Here is a 26,719-nt window from a genome sequence, read left to right as displayed (position 1 = left end):
ATGACATCTGCGCTCCATCGCAGGGCCTCTAAGAAGTTTCGCTCGGCCGAACGCAGGTGGAATCTGTGGCAAATTAAAGATGGTATGTGTGCGATACAAATTCATTAGTACATTTTTTGTTTCTAATTTGCAAACAATGAGAAAATGGTATACAAAAGCGTATATCTACGTACATATGAAATTCATATAATTCTCTTTACTCGTGTGTGAGGTATGTATACACATATATGAGTATCGCATGAAATAAAAGCAGCACAATTTAGTTGTAATAAAAATAATTGCTTCTACTGTAAATATTTTTGCTAGTGTCAGCGAGTTTGCTTTCCATAGAAATCACAGCTACCGTAAATGGGAAGCTGACGTTGGTAGCATCTGTGAGCATTTGAAATAATAGCTACAATCAATTTGTAAAAAATTTTGAAGCGCAAATGGTTGACCATATTTTTCGCCCTAAACTTTAATATACCGCTATTAGGCTCGGAGAGGGTATGTAAAGAAGTACATGCCTGCGCACTCTAGGATCCTTGGGCGTTTTGATTTCATTCCGGGACAAGTCGTTAGAAGAGAAGCGCGGTGAGGGATGGTTGGGGGAGGAGTTTATTGTTGAGATATTCTCACCAACCTCCGCTCCAGGCTGGTGATGGAATGCCAATCCTCGTTACAGTTGCACTTCGGAATCAGACTAGTTTTGGATCTAGGCGCTTTGTCGATTCTTAAATTTAAGTGAGGGGATAATTTTGTCATGTCATTGTTAATGTCAGAACAGCCAAAAAATTAATAATATAATATATTTATTTGGGCGAAGTACTTGTAGCTTCAACTGATTCTATCTTAAGTCAAATTTGACAGTTATTCTTTCGAACCACAGTTATAAAACTTTTACTATCTCTATTAAGATTTCTAAGGAACTACATATCATAGTAAAAAATAGAAAACAATTGGCTGGATTGTAAACTAATAAATAACTAACTTTGGAATGTAGATAATATTTGATCATGAAGAGTAATTTTGAGCTGTCAAATACACAAAGAGCAAGTGTATATATAATATATATGAAAGCGGAAATATTCAAAATATATATCAAAGGGAACTTGAAGCGTGGAAAATACTGCACCACTGTGTATAATGAGGATGCAAACGAAAAACAACACCGAACGCTTCTGAAAACCGGAAGAACAACGGAAATTGATAGTCATTGAAAAATTGCTGCATAGAAACAGAGATAATAATATGAGAAATATTAGAAAATATTCAGACATATGTATGTATGTATAAATATGTTTTATGTTGAAAAATAATATGAAGTAATCACCTATGATAAATGCTATATAAAATTTACATGTATTTAATAAATTTTAATAACGAATAATATACATAAATGCATTTGCAGAAGACTTAGCATATCCACCTTCTAAAAGAGGAAAAATTAGCTATTATTGTTTCTATTTCACATCAAATACTACAAAATACGCAGCGAAGATAGAGAATTCGAGAGAACTTCTGATTGGAACAGTTTTTAAATAGAGGGTCTCTCACTTAAAAATGAGAAAAATTAAACTAATAGTGTTATTAAAACTATGAAGTATTTGTTTTTATTATAAACAAAAGAAAAAACATTTATTTTGATATCATTAAAAATGTAAACCCTATGCTACTAGATTACAAATTCTACTCTGCCTTAAATTTTTACAACATAAAATCACGCTCAAGGCATAATCCCATCAGCAACGCGCCACAGCGAAACAGACAACAGCTTTTCCTCGACTCGTTGCTGAGCAAACAAAAAATAAATATATTCAATGCATAATTTTACTAATTTATACGAATACGCAAATGTAACGGCAACTCTGATCTTTTCTCACCATCAAGCTCCTGTACAAACAAATTCCAAGCGTGAGCGCATAAATAATATTTTTATCTTGCTGCCAGCTACGGCGATGTAATAAATGGTAACTATGCACAGCAAACGCCCAATGGCCACAGTACTACTGTTCGACTCATTCAATGTTTCTTTTTTCAATAATCTTAATTTTAATATTTGTTTTATTTCAACAAAAGCCATTGCTCTCTGAGGGAATTTGCAAACCCAAACAAAATTTGCATATACCCACAACACGAGTATATTGGGATTTATTGGCGATACAAGTGCGACCAAATGAAAAATAACACTGTTCAAAGCAAATTTGTTATTTGGCAAGCGACTGTAGGACACAGAGGAGGAGCATATTCTGCTAAACAGATTTTTGTTCGTACAAAATATGTGAGCACATGCGTCTTACTGAAAGAGCAGGTGAAGCGAATTTGCGCATTCCAAGGGTGAATTGACGATGTGTATGTGTGTATAGGACATTTTATGTTGAATACAACAAATTTGTTATGAAATTTGTGTGCTTTATAGGATCCCGTTGTCATCTTAAAAAATCTGCTTACCGCATTATTAAGTATTTATTGGTTATCTGACATGACGTATACGTAACATTTCTCAAGAAATAGTTATCAGAGAACAAACTGCAATTGTGGCATGAAAAAGGTACCTTACACACTTACAAATACGATATGTTTGTTTGAACCAATAATGCCAATAGTTCAAAGTGACGCTTCGTCGTCATAAAAAATAAATATTAACATTGAATCTCAAGAGATTCAAAGCTATTTACATACATATGTTCTTATTAAGATTAATATACAATTTCTTGACAATTTCACTCAAATGCTTTTGTAATAAAGTATACTGTTGAAATGAATTTATTTAAAGTTTCTAAATTGCTTAAAAATTATCGCAATTGTTCCTTAAAAATTCTAATATTTAGGTACACGTATGTATGTAGTTGTTGTCATCTGTTAATGGGTAATCCTATTGCGCTACTAGTTCTCTGAAGAAGAAAGTATAAACCAATATTGCCTTAGTCAAAGATTACCAATATTTATTAAAATCGATGATATCACGATGTAAAGAATGCATTAGGTTCTTAACGATCATCTGATGGGAAGGAAAAAATCATACGAGTTCCGTTGTATGTATATCATATTACATTTGTCACTTAGTAACAGTCGAAAACAATTAGCAACTTATTAGCACATTTATTATGAAGTGCTCAAACTCACATGTGTAACTTAGCAATTGTTTGCGCATTTCAGCAAATAGTAGATAATAAATATGTTGTTACTTGTTTATTGGAGCAAAATGGGTATTAATTAGTAATTGATTGTAGTGATCTCACTTCGATTCTTACTAATTAATTTGTTTTTCTGTGTACAAACGATTGCTTAATATTTGCGACAGACAAATGCAATAAAGTCATACTAATTACTAACACAAATCAGGCTTACAAACATAGTATTTTCTAGACGATAATAAGTTTATGATATTTACCTGTTAGATGTTGGTTTTGTTTGATAATACGATGTTTTAACATATAAACAACAACAATGTAGGATTTGTAGACTTAAAGAGCGAAGAGGAGAAAACCACTGTTCCTTTAGGACCAAAGCTGTGTGGCTAGGGAGGAGCTATATTCATCAAGAGGAATATTGAACTCTATATCAAATCAAGTAGGAGATTTTGTTTTTCAAGAAAAATGTGACCATCGTTCATTGGAGTTCATCGTTCAATTTTGGACTTACTGATGAACCTTCTAGCTATAGTCCACTCTCTATTTTTAAAGGACCTCATTAGTCAATGTCTGTATGAACCTACAATGTTCACTGATCTCCACAGTACCATTGAAAGTTCTTGGTGTTCTACCTATTTTAAAACACCCCTACTACTAACTAAAACGTTGTTAGCATGGTATTGTATCTGATCATTGTGATTTTTTCTGAAACACCTTTTTAATTAACTGGATTCTGGTTACGCTGCTTGCGTTCAATTTGTAACCTTCTTCTAGCAGAAACTTCAAGAAACTGCAGAGAAAAAAAATTATATTCTTTAAAAATGTTTTGTTTCGTAACGAGTACAACGTTATCCAATTTTAAGAAATTTGGGAAAAGATTTAGTACTCAAAATAGGAAGTAGTTGGCAATTCGTAAATCAAATAAACCAGTTCAGAACAATCCGTATTAGGAAGGAACTATTACATTTTCAAAGAAGCAAGTTAAATGTTATACAGTCAAACCTGGATAAGTGAGAACTGGATTAGTGAGAAAACTCTATACAGTGGGGTAACCACTTCCCAATAAAATTACCAAAGATGTGTGTAATCTTGTAGAATAGATCATTCACTAATTTATCATTTTAAAGTGCTGGTAAAGACATCAGCTCTATTGAACTACAAAAATAGAAATATAAATGAGCGTAGCACAGTTAAATAACAAAGTTACTTCATAGCCACCCGAACATGAAAACATTTTCACTGATGTCCTTGCATACCTAATCAACGATGAAGCGGTAGCTATACTGAATATGAGGAAAAAGTTTATTTTTTGGCAATATTTCAAATTTAGTTCGAAAACTGAAACCGTGACGTCTGTAACATAATAAGCAAACATGCAATTATATATTTTATTACATGCAAACTTATATTTACATACAGATCTTTATAAACAGTTTACTACATATATGTGCTTGCAGGGATATATACGGTACATACATATCTAGAAATTTTGCTTTTGAACTACACGCCAGTGTTTGAATACTTGTTTGCAAATCGAGTAGTCTTGATTACCACATCTACATATCATATGCTGACGCATTTTCGCAATTCCGATTTACATATTTATGCATATGTATATGTGAGTATATAAATATATATATACATATATATGTATATATATATAAGCATACAATCCCTACAGAAAATTTGTAAAGTAGTGTAACCATATACGAAACACAAAGTTAGCATGATTAAAAGAAATCGAACATATATAGACATGTTTATCATCTCTGGACGAATAAATACGAAATATGTTTAAATCTCTATATAATAATATATATATAATGATAGTGGGTGGTTGTTGAAACTTCAGTTTTACGGTATCTTCGAAGAAAAGACGTCTTCGGGATATATATGGACAACGAGGTGGTCATTGAATGTCATTCGTTTGTGTTGAGAGCCTAATTAAAATCTTTGAACAAACGGTACAGCTCGAGCAAAATCGATGTCCTTAAAGGCGTGATAAAATCGCTCTGTATGCTCTGTAAGGTCCTTCCTTGATTTTCATAACGTTGTCGGAGTACCTCTAGTTCTTTATGGGAACTTGAGTGAATTGAGAAAGTTTTAGTGTTCCAATTTAGAACTAGCATCGCACTAATATCATTCAGTTAAGAAGAAATTATTGGAAGATTTGGCTTTCCCTCAGAGATTTCGTTATCAAAGTGATGGTCTTGAGACTTTGCTTAAAACTTTAAAACAGTAGGAAGAATGTACTTAAAGATTTTCGGCCAGGTTATTTAAAGACGGCTCGCTTGTCTTAATTTATTTTCTCATCAGTTTTATATATGAAATAGATACCACATGTTACAACGAGTGAAATTAATTCCAAAAGTACTTGAAACAATTTTTCGAATAGGGTTGCCAGTTAGTGTAAACGTTCAATTACAGCACAAAATAATCAAATAATTGCAATATGGATGTCAAATTAAAGAGTATTAAGAAATGTCAAAATTGTAAATGACTCTCGATAAGGGTATAATTAATATTAATATAAAAACGCTAGCTACATATGTGAAATAATATAAAAAATTTTAAGGTAAAATGAAACACTACAAATATGATTGTCAAATTAAATGCGCTTGCGAAAATTCGAAAATAGTTGAAAATATTTTTTTAGTTGGATTACCAGATGTTGGAAACTTTTAACTACCGTAAAAAATATACAATATACGGCCTTAAGATAATTTGCAATTGAAAAATGAGGGTAGCCACCTGGTAAAAAAAAATATAAAATATTTCATTGGAGTTAAAACAAAAATATCTTCACACATTAAGACAATAATAAGATGATACTGCAATAAAGTAGTAAAAACCAATTGAAGACTCATATACTTTCTTACTGGGACATGCTTCCTTCGCAGAACTATTAATGGCATGTAGCACGTGCCAATCGTGGGTGCTTAGTCGCGGCTGGTGCATAAACTTCCGGAAATGCTCGCATAGTAAATGTCCTACATATACATACATATGTATGAATATTTGTATAAATGTTAAATTGATGACAGAAGTGGTGTTTTACTTAATGTGTGTTTGATAGTGATACATATATAATTGTAATGAACTTTTTCGAGATTGGTAAAATTAGTACAACTACAAATGTAACTATATGTATACAAAAACACATACTTATTGTATCTTAAGGCGATACCTGTGAGGAAATCTATTTTTAGTTTCAAGGTTATTGAGCGTATTGCCGTTATTTTTTTGTATATACACGTCAGCAAACATCTCTGCATTAAAAGTAATATAAAAACGGTAATTTAATTCAATATCAAGGCCAATGTGACAACATAGGTGGGCGGCCATGTAATTATTGGAACGATTGTCTTCTTTTAACTCGTGACTATTTCAACTGCCGGCAAACAAACAAAAAGAAATTTGATTAATACGAGTTGCTCTAAAAATATTCAAGAAATGCAGATGGATGACTTTATTTGTTCTTACGAGTATGATTTCGATGGTATATATTTTTGCATCAAACAAATATGTATATTAATATCTGAATCTAATATTTACATATGTATCTATACATGTCAATGACATTATTTATTTGCATTCGAAGGTCAAGATGATGCCTCATAAGGGTATGATTGTGGAGTGAAGAACAAAAAATGGGTGAATCAAGAATATTTAGTTGAATTATTTATTTTTGTTTTTTTATTAAACATTTCCCATTGAAATAATTCAATAATAAACTTTTTTAAAACTCAAAATACCACAAAATCTTAGAAAAACTTTCGTATCACTGCATTCCTATAAAATTAACAGTAACAAAACTGTAGCAACACACAAAGACTGGAAAAGAGCTAGCTTATTTTTTAATTAATTAAATATTAACCGAAATCCCTTAATGACACTTCTAGAGAAGAAAATTCGTAGAAAGTAAATCTGCAAACTCTGTGTTAAAGAAAATAGTAAATACAAATCTTTTTGCATCTACAAACAAATATAAAGTTACTTGCGTCTCTTCCTGTGTATGCATAGTAAACAGCTCCTTCTATTTGATTAGGCCAAAAGGCAGCAAGGTGCTTTCTGTTCACCTTGGAACTTTAACGTTCAAATTACATTACATAGGAAATATATGTATATAGATGAATATATATATAGATAGTAGGTTGTAATGAACCTTTTTAACTTTAAAGGTAAAGTACAAATTTTTTCTAGAGTTTTGACGCCTACACCTACCCAATTGTTAATAACTCCTTCTGAGTTTGGGTTTTTTTTTTGTTTTTTGCAACAATCATACAAAGGCACAAATGGGCTAGAGCAAGTATTTGACACCAAAGCACATTATCAGAAAAAATACGCACTCTAAATTTCATCAAGATCTCTCGGTTACTTACCGATATATGTACTGAAGTTCTCATGTTCGGTATCTGGTCGTTAAAAAGATATAGTCCGATTTCGGCGATGTGCTACATGCAACCTTGAGGTGAACAAAACTATTATACTTTGTTGGGAGAATATAAAAACTTTACAAGGAAATCTTCATCATACAGTTATGATGAAAATCATCATAAATTTGATAAAAATCATGATTATGTTATTTTTGGAAAAGCTTTCAAAATCTTCCTCGAAAACAATTAAATAAAAAACGTACAAATATGTTACATAGGATAAATTGAAATAATTAATTAATTGTCAGAATATTTACCTTGATATTTATTGATGAAAGGACCCCTAAGTAATGAAAAAAATATGAAAGCATTCTAAAGATGTTTCTATATCAACGATTCCACATAAAAGTGGCGCCAACACAGCGTACGACTTGTTTTCAATTAAAACGATTGAATCATTATTGGAATTGTTAATGAGTATAAGATTGTCAGACATGTACATATGTATGTATGTATATAAGCTACCATATACGAGTATGTAAATCTAAAAGCCTTACAGCTGCTATCTGCTTCCACTTCAGTGACTAAGCCAACATAAAGTGGAATGTAATTAAGTTTTTGTCGTTGCTCCAGGCAATTTGACTCTTTATTATTTTATAATTTTGAGCTTGTTGTTATTTTTTTACTTTCATAGTAATTGTATATGTAAATCTACACATGAACCAACAAACATTCATGATATGGAAAAAATGGCTGCCAATGAAGTAAAGAATTTTAATAAACCTTCTTATATGTATGTTAAATTTCGTAGATTCAAAAAACAGATCGATAAGTGTAATTTACGTGTATTGTAACCCTCATTGGCAAAGGCTAATAAGTTTTCAGCGATCTGGCAATGATATAGAAATAACTCAAGAACATTTTTATATCAACTTATCTTAGGGTTAGGTTAGGTTAGGTTACTCTGGTAGGGTATAAAGCCACACATTGACCAGTTTTGGTTCTTTGTGATACCAGATGGAGTGCCGTTACGTAGTTTTAGGATTAAGGCCTTGAGTTAACTTCGGTTTTAAGCGACATTGTGCAGTTCCTCTAAGCGCTCGAAACTGTTATGTACATAAACAGTGTGTGACTTTAATATAAAGAGAAATTTGAGTTATTGGCAGAATGAAAAAAATCTAACAATTGTTGTTTTTTTCCTTTCGATTGCTATTATTTAAGTAAAACCTAAAAGTGGAGTTAAATGCTTATATAAATATAAGTTGTTCAAACCAGGTTTAATCTGCTATTTTAAATGATATATTTTGAGATTTCCTCAAAATGCTTAATTCCCCGAAAAATGTTTGTGCATTTAAGTGCTTCTCTTTCAGTTATTTATCAGGAGGATGCTGAGAAGTTATTCCATAACACAGCTCCAAGTGGATTAAGCGCGTCTGCTCAGTGAAAATAAACAAAACAGAATTCAATGATAAATTGGATGGAATGGTGGCACTTTAAATTTTATCAAGCAAGCGCTGTTTGAGTATGAAAAGCCAACGTGGGTGTTAATATGTACCATAGGTGGTGGTGTGGTTGTATTGGTTATTAAATAAATTACAAGCATAAATGGTATGGAATTTTAAGAAAAACATTTTGTATACATATAACCGCTCTTGAGACGGTAATATTGGAAATGGTAACTGCTTTTATATATATATGATATATATATATATATATATAAACATAGTTTTTTTTATTTCTTATACTAACACATAAGAACAACTTACCCCAACAAGCTAAATTTCTATGTACCAATATAAAATAAAATTATGAAAATTAAAGAGATACTTGAAAAAATCAGTTAACGGAAAATCTTTGCAATTGAATGCACACCATTACTGATTCCATAAAAATCTAATGACATTTACCTACTTAATATTTTACGCACAACATTGGCTCACGCTGTGAGCCGTCCAGGTGCAAAAATTTCGAATTTAATACTCTAAGGACCACATATGCTTATGTATTTTATAAGCTAATGAGGCAATGGAACTTTTATATTCGTACAAGCTTTACGTCTGGTTTTGACAGCTGACAATCAAGGCTGATTTTAAATGTCAACATCGCGACAAATTGTTTGTAGCTTGTTGCAAATGTAATAAAAATGTCTGGACAAAATTTAAATATTCATAATATGATTGCAGAAGTATATACAAATATTTATTGAGAAAATTTTAAATTTTTTACATGTTTTAATTTTTATACTCTCGCAACAAAAGTTGCTAAGAGAGTATTATAGTTTTGTTCACATAACGGTTGTTTGTAAGTCATAAAACTAAACGAGTTAGATATAGGATTATATATATCAAAATGATCTGGGTGACGACACGAGTCAAAATCCGAATGTCTGTCTGTCCGTCTGTCCGTCTGTCCGTCCGTCCGTCCGTCCGTCCGTGCAACGGATAACTTGAGTAAAAATTGAGATATCTTGATGAAACTTGAACCACACGTTCCTTGGGACCGTGAGAGGGTTGCTTTCGAAAATGGGTAAAATCGGACCACTGTCACGCCCACAAAATGGCGAAAACCGAAAACACAAAAAGTGTCATAACTAAGCCATAAATTTGGAAGTTTGCGTGGCCCCGCCCCCAAATAGGTTTTTTGTACATATCTCACAAACCAATAAAGCTATATAAACCAAACTTTCTGCAGTCGGTTTTTTTTCTTAATGCAGTCCAAAAATGAAAGAAATCGGATAATAACCACGCCCAACTCCCATACAAAGGTTAGGTTGAAATTTACTAAAAGTCTGTTAACTCACTAAAGAAACACGCCAAAAACACTAAATTTTGCAGATTAAATACCAGAAAGAAGCTGCAGATTTTTTTTTTTAATGGAAAATGGGCGTGGCATCGCCCACTTATGGGTCAAAAACCATATCTCAGGAACTACTCGACAGATTTCAATGAAATTCGGTATACAATATTTTCTTGACACTCTAATGACAGAAAATAGATAAAATCGGTTTACAACTACGACAACTTACCATATAACTCCATTTTGAATTCCTATTCTGATTCCTTCACTTTATAAGATATACATTAGGAACCAATGAAGATAGCGAAATATAAGTTTACACAAATACTGTATAAGATCCGTGGCATCACTTGTGAAAAAACTGTCGAAATCGGACTATAACTTATCAATGCCCCAGATATCGAATATGAAGGACTCGGTGCCTTATGGTAATTTTTCACCGAAAATATCGGTAAATCTCTCAGTTATCTTAATTTAATTCAGAGGAAATCTTTTTCTTCTAATATTGTGTCTCTGTACCAGAAATTGTTAAAATCAGGTCATAAGCCTCATATCAGGCCTACCTCTCATATAGCTATTTATAGGATTTTCAAAAATACTGTGGGCTTAATAGCTTATAAATCGGTTAATATGTGAAATATCTGAGCCAAATTAAATGAGCATATAATCTTAAATATAATGTATGTTGGTGATGAAAATGAGTGAAATCGGTTCAGGAATTATCTCAACCTATATACCACATATGATGACTTTCGTTTTTCTATTGGACTTTATACCGAATATATGGGTCAAATTGTGTGTTATCTTAATAAAAATATATCAATTAATTGCGAGAGTATAAAATGTTCGGTTGCACCCAAACTTAGCCTTTCCTTATTTGTTTTTTGTAATTTTTGTCATCTACCTTTTTGAAATGATAAACTACCGCTATCATTACCGTTACTCCATCTTCCATAAATCCCTTAGGCGTGCTAATATTAAATTACTTTGCTGATAATAACAAGCGATCAGAGGAGGCTGCCTAATGGATTCCAAGAAATTTTAATGGAATTAGCTGATACAAACGTGATACATATGAATCGCACAGATTGGAAGGAGCCCTTAAAATTTATATTTTAAGTATAACAAAAGCGTAATATCGTTTGATATTAATTGTTATGTTTCAAGTTGATTAAGATAGTATACATGTACATGTAAACATGGTATATGTTAAGCTTAGCAATTTAAAAAAGTATATGTAATAGTGTTGTTTATATATTAGAATTGTTTTTTTTAATCAACACGCAACTACGTAATTATTAATAATATTCTTTGAAGTAAGAATTTTCCATAATCATATTGGTTTCCATAGCTTTAGATAACACTTTAGTCATAATGAATATGAAGAAGCTTGAATATTTAAAAAGTTACTATGGATTCAAAACTTGGAAAAGAGAGACGAGTATTCTAGTACTGACTTTATTACTTAACAAACAACTTGCATTTACTCATGACAACTAAAAATATTTTTAGTATTTAATTAGGAAAAAACTTAGGTTCTAAATGTACAAAACCAGAAAACCTGTAACTTAATTTCATTAAGGTATATCACTTTAGCTATTAACTGTTATAACTACAGTGGAACTTCTCTAACTCGAATAATAATCCACAAAAAAAAACTTCGAGCTAGAGAGACTTCGAGTTATAGAATTTTCATTAAAACATATAAAGCTATAAAATATAGATGTTTACACAGTTTCAATTATTTACTTTTACTAAAGTTTTATGTACATATGTTAAAACATATATTCTGTAATTTTGTTTTGTTGTAGATTGCTTTTGTCTGGCTCTTCACGTCTGTATCCCATGCCTTTGTTCCATGATTTATGCAATTCATAAGTGTAATATCATACTTTTTGTTCGCCTCCAACAGATATAGAGGGACTCTTCTAAAATTCTACTTCGATAGAAAAATTTTAAATTTTGTATTATGCCCTGACCAAAAAGTTCGATTTATGGAAGGCAATTTGTATGAAAGTTGCCTTCTATGGCCACTTCAAACGTTCGGGTTATGGAGAACTTCGAGTTATAGAAAGCAGAGTTAGGGAAGGAAATTTGCATGAAATTTGGCTTATAAACGCTATTGCCACTTCAAACGTTCAAGTTATAGAACTTCGAGTTATGGAAGTTCCACTGTATATACAATATTTGATATATGAGGGCGAGTAGAAAGTATGAACCGATTTCGACTATTTTAGGAAGTAAAGCTTTTAATGATATGTTATAATAAAAGGGTGTCACCAGGGATCGTGAGGAGTTATCAAATTTATTAACAGATTCATACTTAAGTCTTATAAGTAATATTCTGTACCTTACTATGGTTTTGAATAATATTGTTATATCAAAGAAGTGATGCTAACCATCATTCCCTATTTTTCCTGTTTTTACATAAAAGAGACATCTCTTGTATTTTACATACAGTAAACCCATCATAAAACATGACTATTCACCTTTCAAAACAATGTTAAACCAGATTTCCAGTATTTTCCCCTAAAACACCGCCACCGCCCACTTATACATAGTATAAACCTCGTTTATTTTACCAACTCTCAATATAACAAAACTGTTATACCTCTGCTACATGTTGCGAGAGTATAAAAAAACATTACCGCAGTATATCCAATTATATTAAAGTTAGAAACATACAGAGATTCTCACTCAAATCCATCTAAAATGTGTTTTATTGTTTCTCACGTGCTTTATTCGACGCCTGAAGCTTCTCGCTGGGCGTAAAGCGTAAAATGATAAAACTGTTTTCTTCGCACATTAATTAAAAGCGAATGACAAATGTGTGGTTTGTGGTGGAAAAGTTTGTTTAATGAGCAATTGAAAATGACGTGATGTTGTCACAAACAACACACAAGATTTCTGCCTCTGCATTTCCGTAGTATAAATGGGCTGCTACAATTTTTACTGCTCCGATGTTGGAAAAGCGAAATTGAAAAAAGCGAAGTGAAAGAGATAAGGTGATGGCGGCTATACAGCTTATTTCATTCACTGCGATGGTCTAAATTGCAAAATAAAGGCAACCTAACAACTAACTATCAAATCTCTTGAACGCGCATAATCGAGTTTTCAGAAGGTCTCTTGATTTCTTCCTATTATCACTTTACATCATGCTTCTGAAAGTTATATAAAATAAATACAAAATTATAAAAAGTAACGTAAAATGAGCATAATTTTCAGTTCTTTGTTTCAATAATCTCTTAAATTTTATGTATTTCTTATTAAGTAGTCGAACGGCAAACTTACTTCAGTTTTATGTGTCTTTCAACCAACTCATTTCTCCGCTTCCTTAAAATGTTTCCATTACCTTCATAGTCAAACGCACGAGTCCTTTGAACTTCGCTCCGTAGTACCATCCACGATTAATACAACAAAGCATTTGTCGCAACTCCGCCAAAAATATGCACAATACAAGTCTAACGGTCTGTGTTCTTTTATACGAAGAGTGTAATAATTTGACCAAAGTCGTAAAAAATTAAATACACACCGAGTGCCAGTTTATGGCGCTGCTGAAGATCCGTATACCAGCCGCGGTTGTCAATTTCACTTCCACATTGCTATCGGACTCAGATATCTACTTATTAACAGTAATAAAAACCAGCAGCGGAAGGTGGGAATTTTATGTTGTCCTTTTGTTATTTAAGAAAACCTTTTTTTTATTTATTTTGGGCTTTTGCGTCTTCCATTGGTTAATTGATATAATAATAAGTAATTTATTTATTCGCCGTCGTATAGACCACTCTCGTTTTTACTCCTCCTTATTGCTAATATTAATTTGTATACGACTTGTTGTTGTAGTATTTAAAGGGGGAAAAGTTTAACTTATATGACAATAGTGTGTGGTGTAAATAAGAGCCTTTTATGCGTTTTTAATGTTTCATAAATTGTTTGAATATTTTACTGATCCGTCTTAAGTGAGGTCAGCGTAATTTGTTGTGCGCTCAAAAGAGGACAACATGAAGTAATTATAATAAAATGAGTTTTGTTTTACGTTTGTACATGCAAAATGGCAATATATTTTATGTTTAGGCTTTAAAATTTCTCATCACTCAATTAGAGGGGTTCGAAAATAAATGAGAATCATAGTTGTCTAAAACTAAATATAATATTTCTTTCGCTAGTTCTTTATTGACAGAGTCCAGGGAAAAATTTAGCATTAAATTACAGCTGAGGCTGGTTTTTAACTAGGTAAGAGTTATTTGTCTAAATAATTTTGGGAAATGGAGTCCTGTGGTTATTATGTCATTCAAAACAAAGCTTCATCAGCAGCTGCTGTATGAAAGTTTTTTACACCTGTATGCTCCCCTAAGCGTCAATGTGTCATTATTATGACTTAATTAATTAAATGTACGTACATATGTACAGGAGAAACCACTTCAAAATCTGCACAATTTTACCGATTATGAGTGAAAGCTTAACTAAAAGCGAATTCTAGTATTATCGAAACTTCGGTTTATTTCTCCTTTCATTTACGCTTTTGAACTAACGGTGCTTTTATGTTTACATTTGCATCGTAAAAGCGACAACTCGCTCTTAAACATACATATATGTATATAAATGTAATATATGTGTATGTATGTATGTGCATATACCAGTATATTTTACCTGCGTACTTTCGCATATTACCAATAAAAACGCAAGCTTTGGTGAATCATCGACTGCTTTCTTAATCAGTGTCCATAAATTACGCCTGTGAAGCGCCTGCAGTACACACAGATCTTACGTTGATTGGTTGTACCAAATGCAATGCGCGTGAACCCAACAGTAAATATGTACATACATATGTATGTACATGCAGATACCACTTTCAATTCAGCAATACAATAAGTGAAATTGTATGTATGTCATCGTCGTAAACTTTTAATTGGCAGCAATATATTCAAATTTGATTTATATTTGAAGATAATCGTTTGTGTGTTACATAAATTGTAACGGTTATTAGCAATAAAATACAACAACACTTTATGTAAAGACCGAAGATGGCCAAACATGCTCATAAACAAAATTTAAATTCAAGTAACGCACGATCAAAGGAAATATGTATATAATTTGCAAATAACATCCATCAACCATTTTACCGCAAGCAATGCGGTGAGTTTACTGAGGAAACCAACGAATTTGTGGTTCATCAATAAAAGTCATTTGCATTATGGCATTATGAAGATATGCATTTGCATTACCCTTTGAAATAATTATAAATCACTCTTTAATGTCTGAAATGTCAAAATTTTTAAATTTTGAAAGTTTTAGAAACAGTGAGGCCATTTTATTATGAGTTTAGGCTAATATAAGAATGAGTACATTTATATGAAATTAGACTCGCTAAATAGTGAAGTAAATATGACCGTTAGATGGATTTATAGTCAAATAATTCTAAAAGGCATGATATGCTCAGCAGTCGACTGGAATTTTATTGATATCTCTTTATTTTATTATTTTATGAAAAAAAAGTCTCGAAACGTCTTTTCGATGGCGCTTCCAATCTATACTACTATTATAAAGAGGAAAGATTTGTATGTATGTGTGTAATGAATAAACTCAAAAACTACGATGCCTATTTCAAAAATTATTTCACCATTGGAAAGCTACACTCACCCCGAGTAACATAGGCTATATTTATTGCTGGAATCTCAACTTTCTGGAAATAGTTCCCAGGTGAGGGTATCAAAAAGACTCCGTGATGGAGAATCTTAATCTGAATGAACCCATGCAAGAAACATGAAGTACATACATATGTACGCGATAGTGTATATAAGTGTGTAAACCATATAACTTTTGAAATGTTTGTTTAAACCCGTGCGAAGCCGAAGCGGTCTGCTAGTATCAGATACAAATTTAAGGCAGTCAATAGAATATGAAAATTTAAGTAGCCTTACTACTATCACGTCCAGAGTGTTTGATAATGTTCTAATATAGGTCAAACCTGCATAAGAGAATACTGTAATTTTAATCCAAGGGTGTTATAGGCTTACTAAATAATTTCAACCGCGACCCGAGGTAGAAGTCGACTTCCACATACTTCCAAAAAAAGTAAAAAATAAATAAATGTGGTAATGAGACAAAGTGAGGAGGCCACAAACAAATATTCCTCGCGTTTTGGGAACTACGTTACTGCTATACATTTGGAAATGTTCGAAAGTTGTATGTCTCGGAACCAGCATAAACACCGACAATCTAAACGTTTAAATCAAGCACAGAATAACTTTTGTTAACAGATGCTACTTTGGGATCAGTAGGCAATTGAGAAGCAGATCCCTCCAGCGACGAACAAAAATTATGTTATATAAGTTTCTCATCATCCGACCCTTTATACTGTCCAGAAACATGAACGATGATTAACCGAGATGAGAGGGTATCTGAAGCATTCGAGAGAACTGTACTCAGAGCGAGTCGAAGAAAGGGAAGCAAGGGCGCCCATGCAACCGATAGAAGGACCAAGTGCATAAGGCGGAGTTTTGTGTTCTATGCCCAAATTGAAAAATTGTAGTGTCACAGAAGAAAAAGAAGGGTATTAAGAGTTAGAGAAGTATTAGTTCAATAAAGGTTACTAAGTCATACGATTTTAAATTATCAAAAGATCATCACTCCGCCAGAAACAAAAAAACTTTCAAAAATCCTGTGCAAAAATGTTCTATCGAATCGCTTTGTTTTTGCAGATAAGAAAAATTAAATAAAAATCTTATAAAGTGTAACTAACAAAGATGAAGACCTTCATTACTGAAAAAATGTAATCTAAAGGAAGCGAATACCATTAAAAATATCTATAACTAAACAAAGAGTTTATAAATAAATGAAATACATGTTTTCTTTAATAAAACGTGCCACTGCAATACAACTTTTACACTTCGGTCCACGCATATCTAATTATGCACCCTCCGGAGCTTTTCGCTTCAAAACAAGCAGGCGGTCGGTCGAAAGTGCGTGGTGAGTTGATGCGTGACCACTCTTTTGAGTAGGATAACATCGCGTCGCGCGTCACAGCTCACCTGTGAGAGGCGTAGGTGCCCGACAAATACAGTACTACCCCACTTAATTTAACTTAAAAATAAAATTGTATGGTTATTATTATAGAGTGCAATTAATCGTTGTTCGTTTAGTAGCACACGTTGTTTAATTTCAAAAATATCTATTTGTATTTTCAGATAATATTTAAATTAAATTATTTAATTTGATTTCAAATCGGAAAAAATAATATAAACTTAAATTTGAAAATGTTGAATTCTTCTAAGCGAAACTATTAATGCAATTAAACGGAGGCATTTATATACCTAATTAAATCAGTTCGGAAAGTTATTTAATCTTTTAGCTATATTCAAATAACAAAGAAATTGTGTGGTGGTCAACATAGCCGCATCAACTGTATAGTACAAAGGAATACACAAACATATATTTATGTGTACTGGCTTCACGCTATGCAAACAAACTTTGCTGTATTTCTTTTATCAAATCTTGATTTAAATGAGTTCACGTGTCACGAACCTGTTTTACTCAGTTGACACGCAAAGTTTTGGGCTTCATCAGAATACTGCACCAGTGTTGAATTCAATTTTAAAGTTACACTCGTAGTATGTACTCACAAGAAACTAAGGAATGTAAATACATTGCTTTGTTGGCGAATTTCTCTGTTGTTTGTTTTAAGATAGTAATTCGGGAAAATCCAGGCGCAGAACGTCACTTTGCACAATGGGCCGAATAGTTGAAATAATTGAGTAGGACAAAAATTTGTTAAGAAGATCTTATTTACCTCATTCATATAATGGAATTTCAATAAAAACCCAAATAGAGTCAATTAACAAATTTTATTATCTGTTTGAAACCAGACAATTTGCTAATTGATTCAATTAATGTTCGAAACGCTTATTGTTCCATGATCTCTGATTAAAAAGTTTGATATTTTGTAGTCCTGGTGTAATAATTCTATGGAATTGTTATTTAATATTCATAATCATAGAATTTAATAGCACGAAGAAGACAGATCTTATTGAAGGTGTGGATCTATAACATATCTTGCTGACAAAACATTAAATTTGAATGTTTGCAGGGAACTCCGATTTAGGACTAATTTCATAAGACCTTATCGAAAATCATCAGCAGAGACCATGAACCCGAAGGAGAAAATCGAATAAAAAGTGGTAAAAACAGACTGATATTAAAACAAAAATAATGATTCTAACGTTTTCCAACTCGAACCACTGTGAGCATTGAAGTGAGAACACTTCGCTGTCCTCTGTAAAATGTTGTTCACTTGTAATTGAGTTGAGAGCTTTAAACAATTTTGCTAAACAAAATTAACCCTTGTGAATTCTCTTATTTCTTTCAATTGCCATCCAGCCGCAATTAAAATGCACTTTTTTCTCTTGCTTTCAGGCCGAATCGCCGTTGCTGCCCACCAACAACAAAGACAATACCAATACCAAACCAGAGGAAACAAATAATAATAACAGCAACAACAATAATAATAATAACAACACCGTACCTAACCACATATCAGCGAAAGCACAGCAACACAACTACACAGCCATCAATACCACCGCAGACTCACCGATCCACCAAAGTTCCACAGACACAACACACAACCACAATCACAGTGTTTACAATTCGCCCAGCATTATACCCGCCACGAGAGAGCAACTATCTGCAAACAGACTTTATCTGGATACACTTGCACCATCAGCATCGCCCACTTCATCGGGACCGAGTATCTACGGCACACCGGCCAGTGAATGTCGACGTCGCAGTTCGATAGCGTCTTTACAGTTATTTGATGGTAATACGGTGACTATAACCACCACCACCTCGACAACGATTGATGGCAGTGGTCAAACGGAAGAGAGCATAATCGATTTCGACGACAACGCAGATAATACGGACAGCGATAACTATAGCGAATCGAACGACAATAGTTATTCCACACCCACAACAGCGACACTGTACAGCAATTATCACTACACCCAAACGAGTACACATACACACGAATACAATTTATATCCAAAAGACTTCTTCTCCAGCATCGAGGGCGACCGACCGCAACACTGCTCAAAAATGAAGACGAAAGTCGATGCTGTTGGGCGCATAACCGGAGAATGGGGACGTTGGCAATTACGTACTGTCTTACTAATCTTCTTGTGTAAGATCCCATCGTCATGGTTTATGGCGTGTATCATATTCACAGCGCCTGCACCGCGACATGGTGAATTCTTCTGTAAACCGCCGAATACGGTGGGCGCACAAAACGACACAATGTGGATAAAAGTCTCACATCCGCAGAAGGAGGAGGCGGATGATCAGGAATTTAGTATAGATTTTTGTAATATATACCAGGATGCACAAGAGCACGCGCATCACTATTACCGTTATGAACGACCCGAACTGGAACCGCGCGTATGGGAGGAACCGACTTCGCGCAATGCGAACATTATCCCATGCCAGCAGTTCGAGCATAGGGCCGAGTACCATTCGGTAGTGACGCAATACGATTTGGTGTGCTCGCGTGACATCTTGGTGTCAGTAACACAGTTCTTCCATTTGTTTGGCGTCCTCACCGGCGGCATATTGGCGAATCATCTGCTCAAATAGTGAGTAATCAGATTTTAATTAAAACTTAAGTTTTTGTTTTGCTGTAGGAAGTGTTTTTTTCTTTACTCATGTCTTAGATCGAGAGATGAGCATTTTATGACAAGTTCTTAAATAGTAGTTCTTTAAAAGCAGAATTGCTACTATTGAACTCTTGAAAAAGACATACCGAAAGATTTCAAATTAGTCAAAATGTTAAAATTAATGGGATTAGTGAAAACAGTTAGTTCATAACAAAGAGTGCAACTTCAACAAGGTTTTCCAGGCTCTCACATCATGATTTCTATACGCATTAAGCACAACAAGCTTAAAGTAATTACCTTTTAGCAAAAAACGACAAATATTTTCGATAAGAAACCACGGGTCTTTCTCTAACTTAACCCAAAATATCAGCCATTTTGTTCCAAAAATATCCTACCACCTTCTGTGTTTTGTTTCAAAGCTTTCAGGCCTTATAGGACAGAATTAATCTCGAATTTCAGTTTCCCGAACTATAAAGAAGAATGTGTCACAGCGATTTTCTCATACCATTTACTGGGCTTAAACCCAAATGACATGAGAAAATGGCCACAGATGTCACTTCACCTTTTGTTAATGCAACTCAAAGTTGTTAGGTTTTACTTAGGAGTGTTCACTTATCAACGGACAACCAAATAATGTGCTACTATGCACGAAGGTTTTAAAAATCGTACGAAATTACACGCCTAAGTAGTTAACATTCACACCTACTAACCAACGCTACTGCATATGTGTGTTGGACAATAACAAATAAATTATGTATCCCTGAAACCCGATTAAACTCAAAATAATCCAAATCTGAGTCAAAAACTAAACTATAGTGCTAAACCTTTCATAGAATAACCACACTTTAGCGATATTAACTGGATAGGCACATATGTACATATTCGTTACTAATAAATATTTATAAAAATGACTGTACTCACTTACTATATATAACGAACTATCCTCTCCACAGCTTCAGTCCACGTAATGTGATGCTCTTCGGCATGGTTACACAAATATTCTGTGGCAATCTCACGGGACTTGTGGTCTCATACGAATTACACGTCTTCTTCCGCTGCTTATCTGCGGTTTGTTGTGCTCAAATGTACACGGCTGGCAGTGTAATAAGTGAGTAGTACTTTCAGCAATTTTCCTATCAACTCTTTAATTTTTGCGTTTTCTCATTTCTTCAGTGGCCGATATAACGGGTGGCGTTTATAAGACTTGCGTTTCGACACTCTTTGAACAATTCTGGTCAATCGGTGTTATGCTGCTGCCCGGCGTAGCGAGTTTCTTCACCAGCTGGTCACATCTCTATATGGCCATCTCTTGGCCGACTGTGATACTCATATACTTGTGGCGGTAAGTTGCAACTCGGACCTTTGAAATGTCATATATCTTTTGATAATATATACATATATATTTTTTATGACAGTTGGATACCCGACTCACCACGCTGGATGATACAACGTGGTCGTGTAATAGACGCTAAAAATATTCTCATGCAATGCGTTGAGGTGAACGGCACACGCTACGGTCTCCCGCATGACATCGATCAGCAGCTGCAATTGCAGGCGCAAACCGCTATGGACGCACCACCACCACCAGGCTGGTGGTCCATTTGGAAGGGTAAAAATGTGGTGCGCAATTTGATTTGTGTACATTTGGCGTGGTCGCTCTACATCGTCGTGTACTACGGCATGCTGCTGAACATACGCTCGTTCAGTCGCGAGCATCTCGAGGTGAATACTGCGGTGGCGGGATTGAGCGAAATTATCGGTACATTTATTGGACTCTTCCTGATATTGAAGACGACACGCAAATGGTTGTGGACCGGTCTTTTCAATGTGGTGGCTGGACTCATTGCGTATCTCGGTTGGCTGGTGCCAGAGGACAGTAAGTTACACTTGTCATACAAATATAATGACTTAAGTTAAATATTTCCAATTTTCTTCCACAAACGTTTAGTACCGTTTGATGCACGCGTTGCGCTACTCATGCTCTCGGCCATGATCTCGAAAGTGGCCATCTCCACCACACTCTCCATACTCACCACCTGCACCGTGGAGCTCGTAAGTGAGGAGAAGCGCAAGATCACCGCATTCTCGGCGATATGTTGGGCGCGCTTCTGGCTATTGGGTGCGCCATTTATAGGCGCCACTATTGTCTTTGGCATGCTAGTGCCGCAAACGGCGTTCGCGTCACTCGCAATTCTTGGTGGTGTTTTAACCTCCCTCATAACTAGTCCACGTACGATCAGTAAGGAAGCGCTTGGCGGCAGCAATCGGGCGACGGCCACACAAGTGGATGGTATCGATAATAAAGGCTTCACAACGGGACCCTCACTAAATAATCCAATATTTACCAATATTACGAAACTGGCCACACCCAACTCCAATTTACCACCACAAATGGTGCCCGGTGTGTGGACGACAAAACATCACGAAGACACTCCACCCGTCTAAACTAGAATCTATAAATCGTATGGTCATTTATTGGCGATATAATTGCTTAAATTATTTCGCTTATGAAAGTTGTTATGCTGTGTACAGAATTGTAATGCACAACGCTTCGTCGCATAAAGCCGCACAGTGGGCAGTGGTCACTAGTAATTGTTCACTTCACACACAATTAGACTCTATAAGTAGTAAACTAAAATATAATTTTAAATTCGAACAAACCATAGCATAGGTGGAGAACGGACTCACTTTCTGTGGAGAGCGCTCTAGCGTCGTATGTTACAATTCTGCACACACACATTTTCTTTGTTAAATAGTTTCCTTAAAAAGTCATAATTAATAACTACAGTTATAGTTAAAGAGAAATGAGATAAAGCTATAAGCAAACATAATTAATATAAAGATGTTATGTGAAGAAAGATATATGTATATAAATGTATGTATATATTAGGGTGGATGAAAATGTGATTGATAATTTTTAAGCAGATTTCCTAAAGCTTATACCCTACAAAATGATTATGACAGGTCATGCGAGCGTCAATTTAGTTTTCGCTAGGAAGATCCAGAACCTTTGCGTTCCGGATCGATACTGCTATAGTCAAAGACATTAAATATATATATAATTTGTTTTTTTTTTTTATAATTTTGCTTTTTATGATCGGGAGGTCATATATTAATAATCAGATAAATTATATAAATATATTAGTAATCTAATAAATAATAAATTTAAAATTTAAACAAAGAGAATAAACCGTTTATTTGTTGTTTTAGGACTCCCCTAATACATTTGAATTAGTAATAACAATAAATTAGACATTTTAATTTTTTGTTTTGTTGAAATTGTCTTATTAGAAAAAAAATATATTTTGAGAGTTTTGACTTCTGCGTCGCCCCTCAGTCGCCTTCAATCAGTAATGAAAGCTTATATGTCAACTCAGCTTGTTGGCTTGAACTGGAATTATATTACCATTCTTCCTAAGAAACGGCAATTCCTATCATTAAAGACAATTGAGTTCAAGCCACAATTGGGGTTAAGCCTTTCATAGGTATCCACGTTAATAAAAAGCACTATATGTCAGCTCACTGACTATAGTTGTAACGATTAAGGACATAAGTGCTTAAAAAAACTTATTATATTTTCAGGGGCCACCCTAATATACATATATTAGTAAGCTAACAAATTAGACATTTTGATTTTGTTTTTAAATATTAAATACATTATCTTAAATGATGCAATGAGAAATCAACTAACGAGAGTAAAAGATACAAATTTATACTGTAAGTCGATTATTATGATAATATAATTATATACATATGTATATACCAAGTTTAGGGAATTCATATGTTATTAGTTTCCCACAAAATGTGTTTTTAAATTGTTAACTCTTTTGGAAATATCTTCAAATACATAAATTACATTTTCGAAAACTAAATATGTACTACGTCGAAATTAGTTTATACACAACCTAATATCTCTCAACTCTGAAACTCAATCTACACAAAATCACACCTTAAATGCACAAACTCTGCTTGAATAGAATGTGAAATTCCATAATCATAGAATATTTGCTGTTAAAACAAAAAAAAATATATAAAAAAATATATATCTAAAATAACAGTATTTTACAAAACAGAAATATAAAAATTAACATCCCAACATATGTATATTCAGATGTGTATATGCATGAATGTAAAAAAAAATATTTACAAAAGTATTTTAAAGATACCCGAGTGCAAACTCTAGCGCGCCAGCTCTACAAATAAAATATCGATCACTTCATCAAACATCTGCTTGTACAATGTTGTTAAATACGAATCGGAAAAATAATTCCAGTAAAGAGGTAATGTTAGTAGTGCCAAATGAGGTTTTTTCCATGTTTGAACAAAATTTAAATTTTGAAGACAAAAATTGAACTTCTCAATTTTCAATTGGATATTGTCTAATTTACAACAAAATGCATTAATTATTGACGTCTTGAACGAGAGGAAGGGCCAATACTTCATTTAACAACAAAAATTACGAAACAAAAATGCTGACAATCCGATTAGAGAGCCTAACCGCTTCTGTCAGTAGCCTGAAAACAGATAAAGTTTTAGCAAAATAGGGAATTCAGATCAGTTGAAAGCAAAGTATAAAACCAAACAAAGAGTTTCTTTTCATCTTTTCTAAGTTAAAATTAAGAAATTCATGTTCCCAACAAAAATATAAAATATTTTTTAAATAAAAGTTAATTTTGAGTTTCAACAAAATAAATTAAAAAGAAATTTTGACAGCTGTAATGTTTTCCGAAACCAAATTATGTACATACATACACACATACATATACATATAACTGTTTCGCAGGAATTATTTGCCTCGCACTAAGTGAAACATACATACAATATATTACTCTTCAATGCACATCAAGCTTTAGCGATCTAAAAAAAAGTACAAATATTAAATAGCATGTGTTTGAAAAGAAAACAAAACAAAAGAAAAACGAATTGCTCATAATTTGACAGAAATATATTTACACAATATTAAGTGATCGATAATTATAGACGATAAACAAATACTAACTAATAACTCCCGCCTAATATAACTTTAAAATGTACTTATTGATTTAATAAATTTATGCTCCGAGCAACTTAGTATCAAAAACCCAAATCATTTCGGAAAGAGGAACTTTTTTTGTTTTTTATTTATAATTATATAATTATATTTTAAATTAACTTTTATGTTTTTATTAGACTTTAATATTGTTTGTTGTTGTAGCAATCAGTTCATCCTTGAAGTTGGCTAAGCTTTAGGTAGCTCAGGCTGGAGCTGTCAGATGGCCGATGAAAGTCACAACAAATTATATATTATTATGATAATAGAACAAACACAACAATAACAACGTAGACGCACGAAAACAACTGTATTATTACTTATAACAAATGAATTGCAGCTGCAGCTGTTAGTTTACTCTAAAGTTTGAAAATACTTTTAATCTGACAATGATGAAAAACAATTTTAATAAATAAAAAACAATTTTACTCGGCTTTTTTTCGTTCAATACACGTTTCCTAGCAGTTCGTTAATAAATTAGTGTATTTTTAGTTCGTTAAAAGCATAATCGCTTTCACTTTTTCTAAATGCTATTCCACAAATGATTTTGATTTTTTTTTGGTGAGCTGAAAGTACTTGAACGTATATAAACCCGATAATTTTCAGAATTACAACATTACACAATATTGTCCTCATAAGAATGGGGGAGAGTTCCACAAAACATTCGGTTTCCCATAAGAAAAAATTAAACTTTCTAAATTCTTTTTTGAATTTCCGCATTACTACTGGTTTCTTACTTGAAAAATTAAAAAACAAAACACAATTATATAATAAGTAGGCAAAAATTAAAAATATATACATATATTGTTTGCATATTTCAAACAAATTTAGAAATTTAAAATCTCGAAAATTTATTACTCAAAAAGTCAGATTAAAAATCTGTTGAAAAGAGCGCTTCAATAAAGTTAAATAGTTGCTAACAATTATAGAATATAAATAGTAGATTTATGTTTCACAAAATAAGCGAATAACTGTTTTAAATAAGTTTCATTTACTAAATAATCAATATCACAAATAAAAGAAATACAAGCAAAATGCCTAAGAAACTATAGAAACTAATAAATGCTGTTAATTTCTATAATAATCAAAACTTATATGTAAATTATTTCTATACATTTTAACCCTTTTAAAATTTCATGTACCTTTAAACAATAATACAGCAACAAAAACATATAATTCAATGATTAGACGACATAAACGATAACAGTATGCACGATTTCCACAACAGCCGGTGCCATATCACCGGACTTGACTCGGATTTTATCCGGCCAAAGGCTATTATAAAAACAAAAAAAAAAAAAAACAAATAATAATAATAATATGCTCTGTGTACGTACATGTGGAGTTGGCAAATGTAGGCATTTAATGTGCTTATAAAGAATAGAATTAAATGTATTTGAAGAATATAAAGTGTGTATTCGAAAAGAATTGCTAAATTCTGTGAAAGAGCAATATTTTTTTTTAATAAAACGGGCGAGAAAATAAGGAAAAACTGTGTGTTTCTTTCTATTTTATGTAATTTCTTAATTATTAATTTTTAATTTTATTTTTTTTTTATATTTAGTTTTATAGTGTTATTATAATTATTTTTATTTAGAGTACTAATAAATGCTTCCAAGAAAAAATCCAACATTAAGTGATTGTTCGGAAGGCAATATCAAAAATTTTTTTATATTTGAGCACATTTTATTTTATAGTTTTTAAGCATATTGTACCTACATATATCTGAGATTTAGAGTAATAACCATTATAAAATATACTTAA

The 26,719-nt window shown here is 32.9% G+C and overlaps 1 protein-coding gene across 4 annotated transcripts in view; it reads left to right on the top strand.

Annotated features, from left to right (window-relative positions):
* LOC105213099 (solute carrier family 22 member 3) overlaps positions 1-25,607 on the top strand; it is a 71,598-nt gene extending 45,991 nt beyond the window's left edge. For all 4 annotated transcript variants that reach the window (XM_011185658.3, XM_011185657.3, XM_029040874.2 and 1 more), the window contains exons 2-6: positions 18,698-19,905; positions 20,880-21,034; positions 21,100-21,268; positions 21,342-21,802; positions 21,875-25,607. In XM_011185658.3, the coding sequence (XP_011183960.3) occupies positions 18,698-19,905; positions 20,880-21,034; positions 21,100-21,268; positions 21,342-21,802; positions 21,875-22,371 (2,490 nt within the window). In that variant the 3' untranslated portion in view covers positions 22,372-25,607. The remainder of the gene's footprint in view (positions 1-18,697; positions 19,906-20,879; positions 21,035-21,099; positions 21,269-21,341; positions 21,803-21,874) is intronic.
* Positions 25,608-26,719: the final 1,112 nt, after the last annotated feature.

Source organism: Zeugodacus cucurbitae, chromosome 2 (genome assembly GCF_028554725.1).
Source record: "Zeugodacus cucurbitae isolate PBARC_wt_2022May chromosome 2, idZeuCucr1.2, whole genome shotgun sequence".
NCBI lineage: Eukaryota > Metazoa > Arthropoda > Insecta > Diptera > Tephritidae > Zeugodacus > Zeugodacus cucurbitae.
Note: the sequence above shows the minus strand (reverse complement) of the source record. Positions and strands in the feature narration are given on the sequence as shown.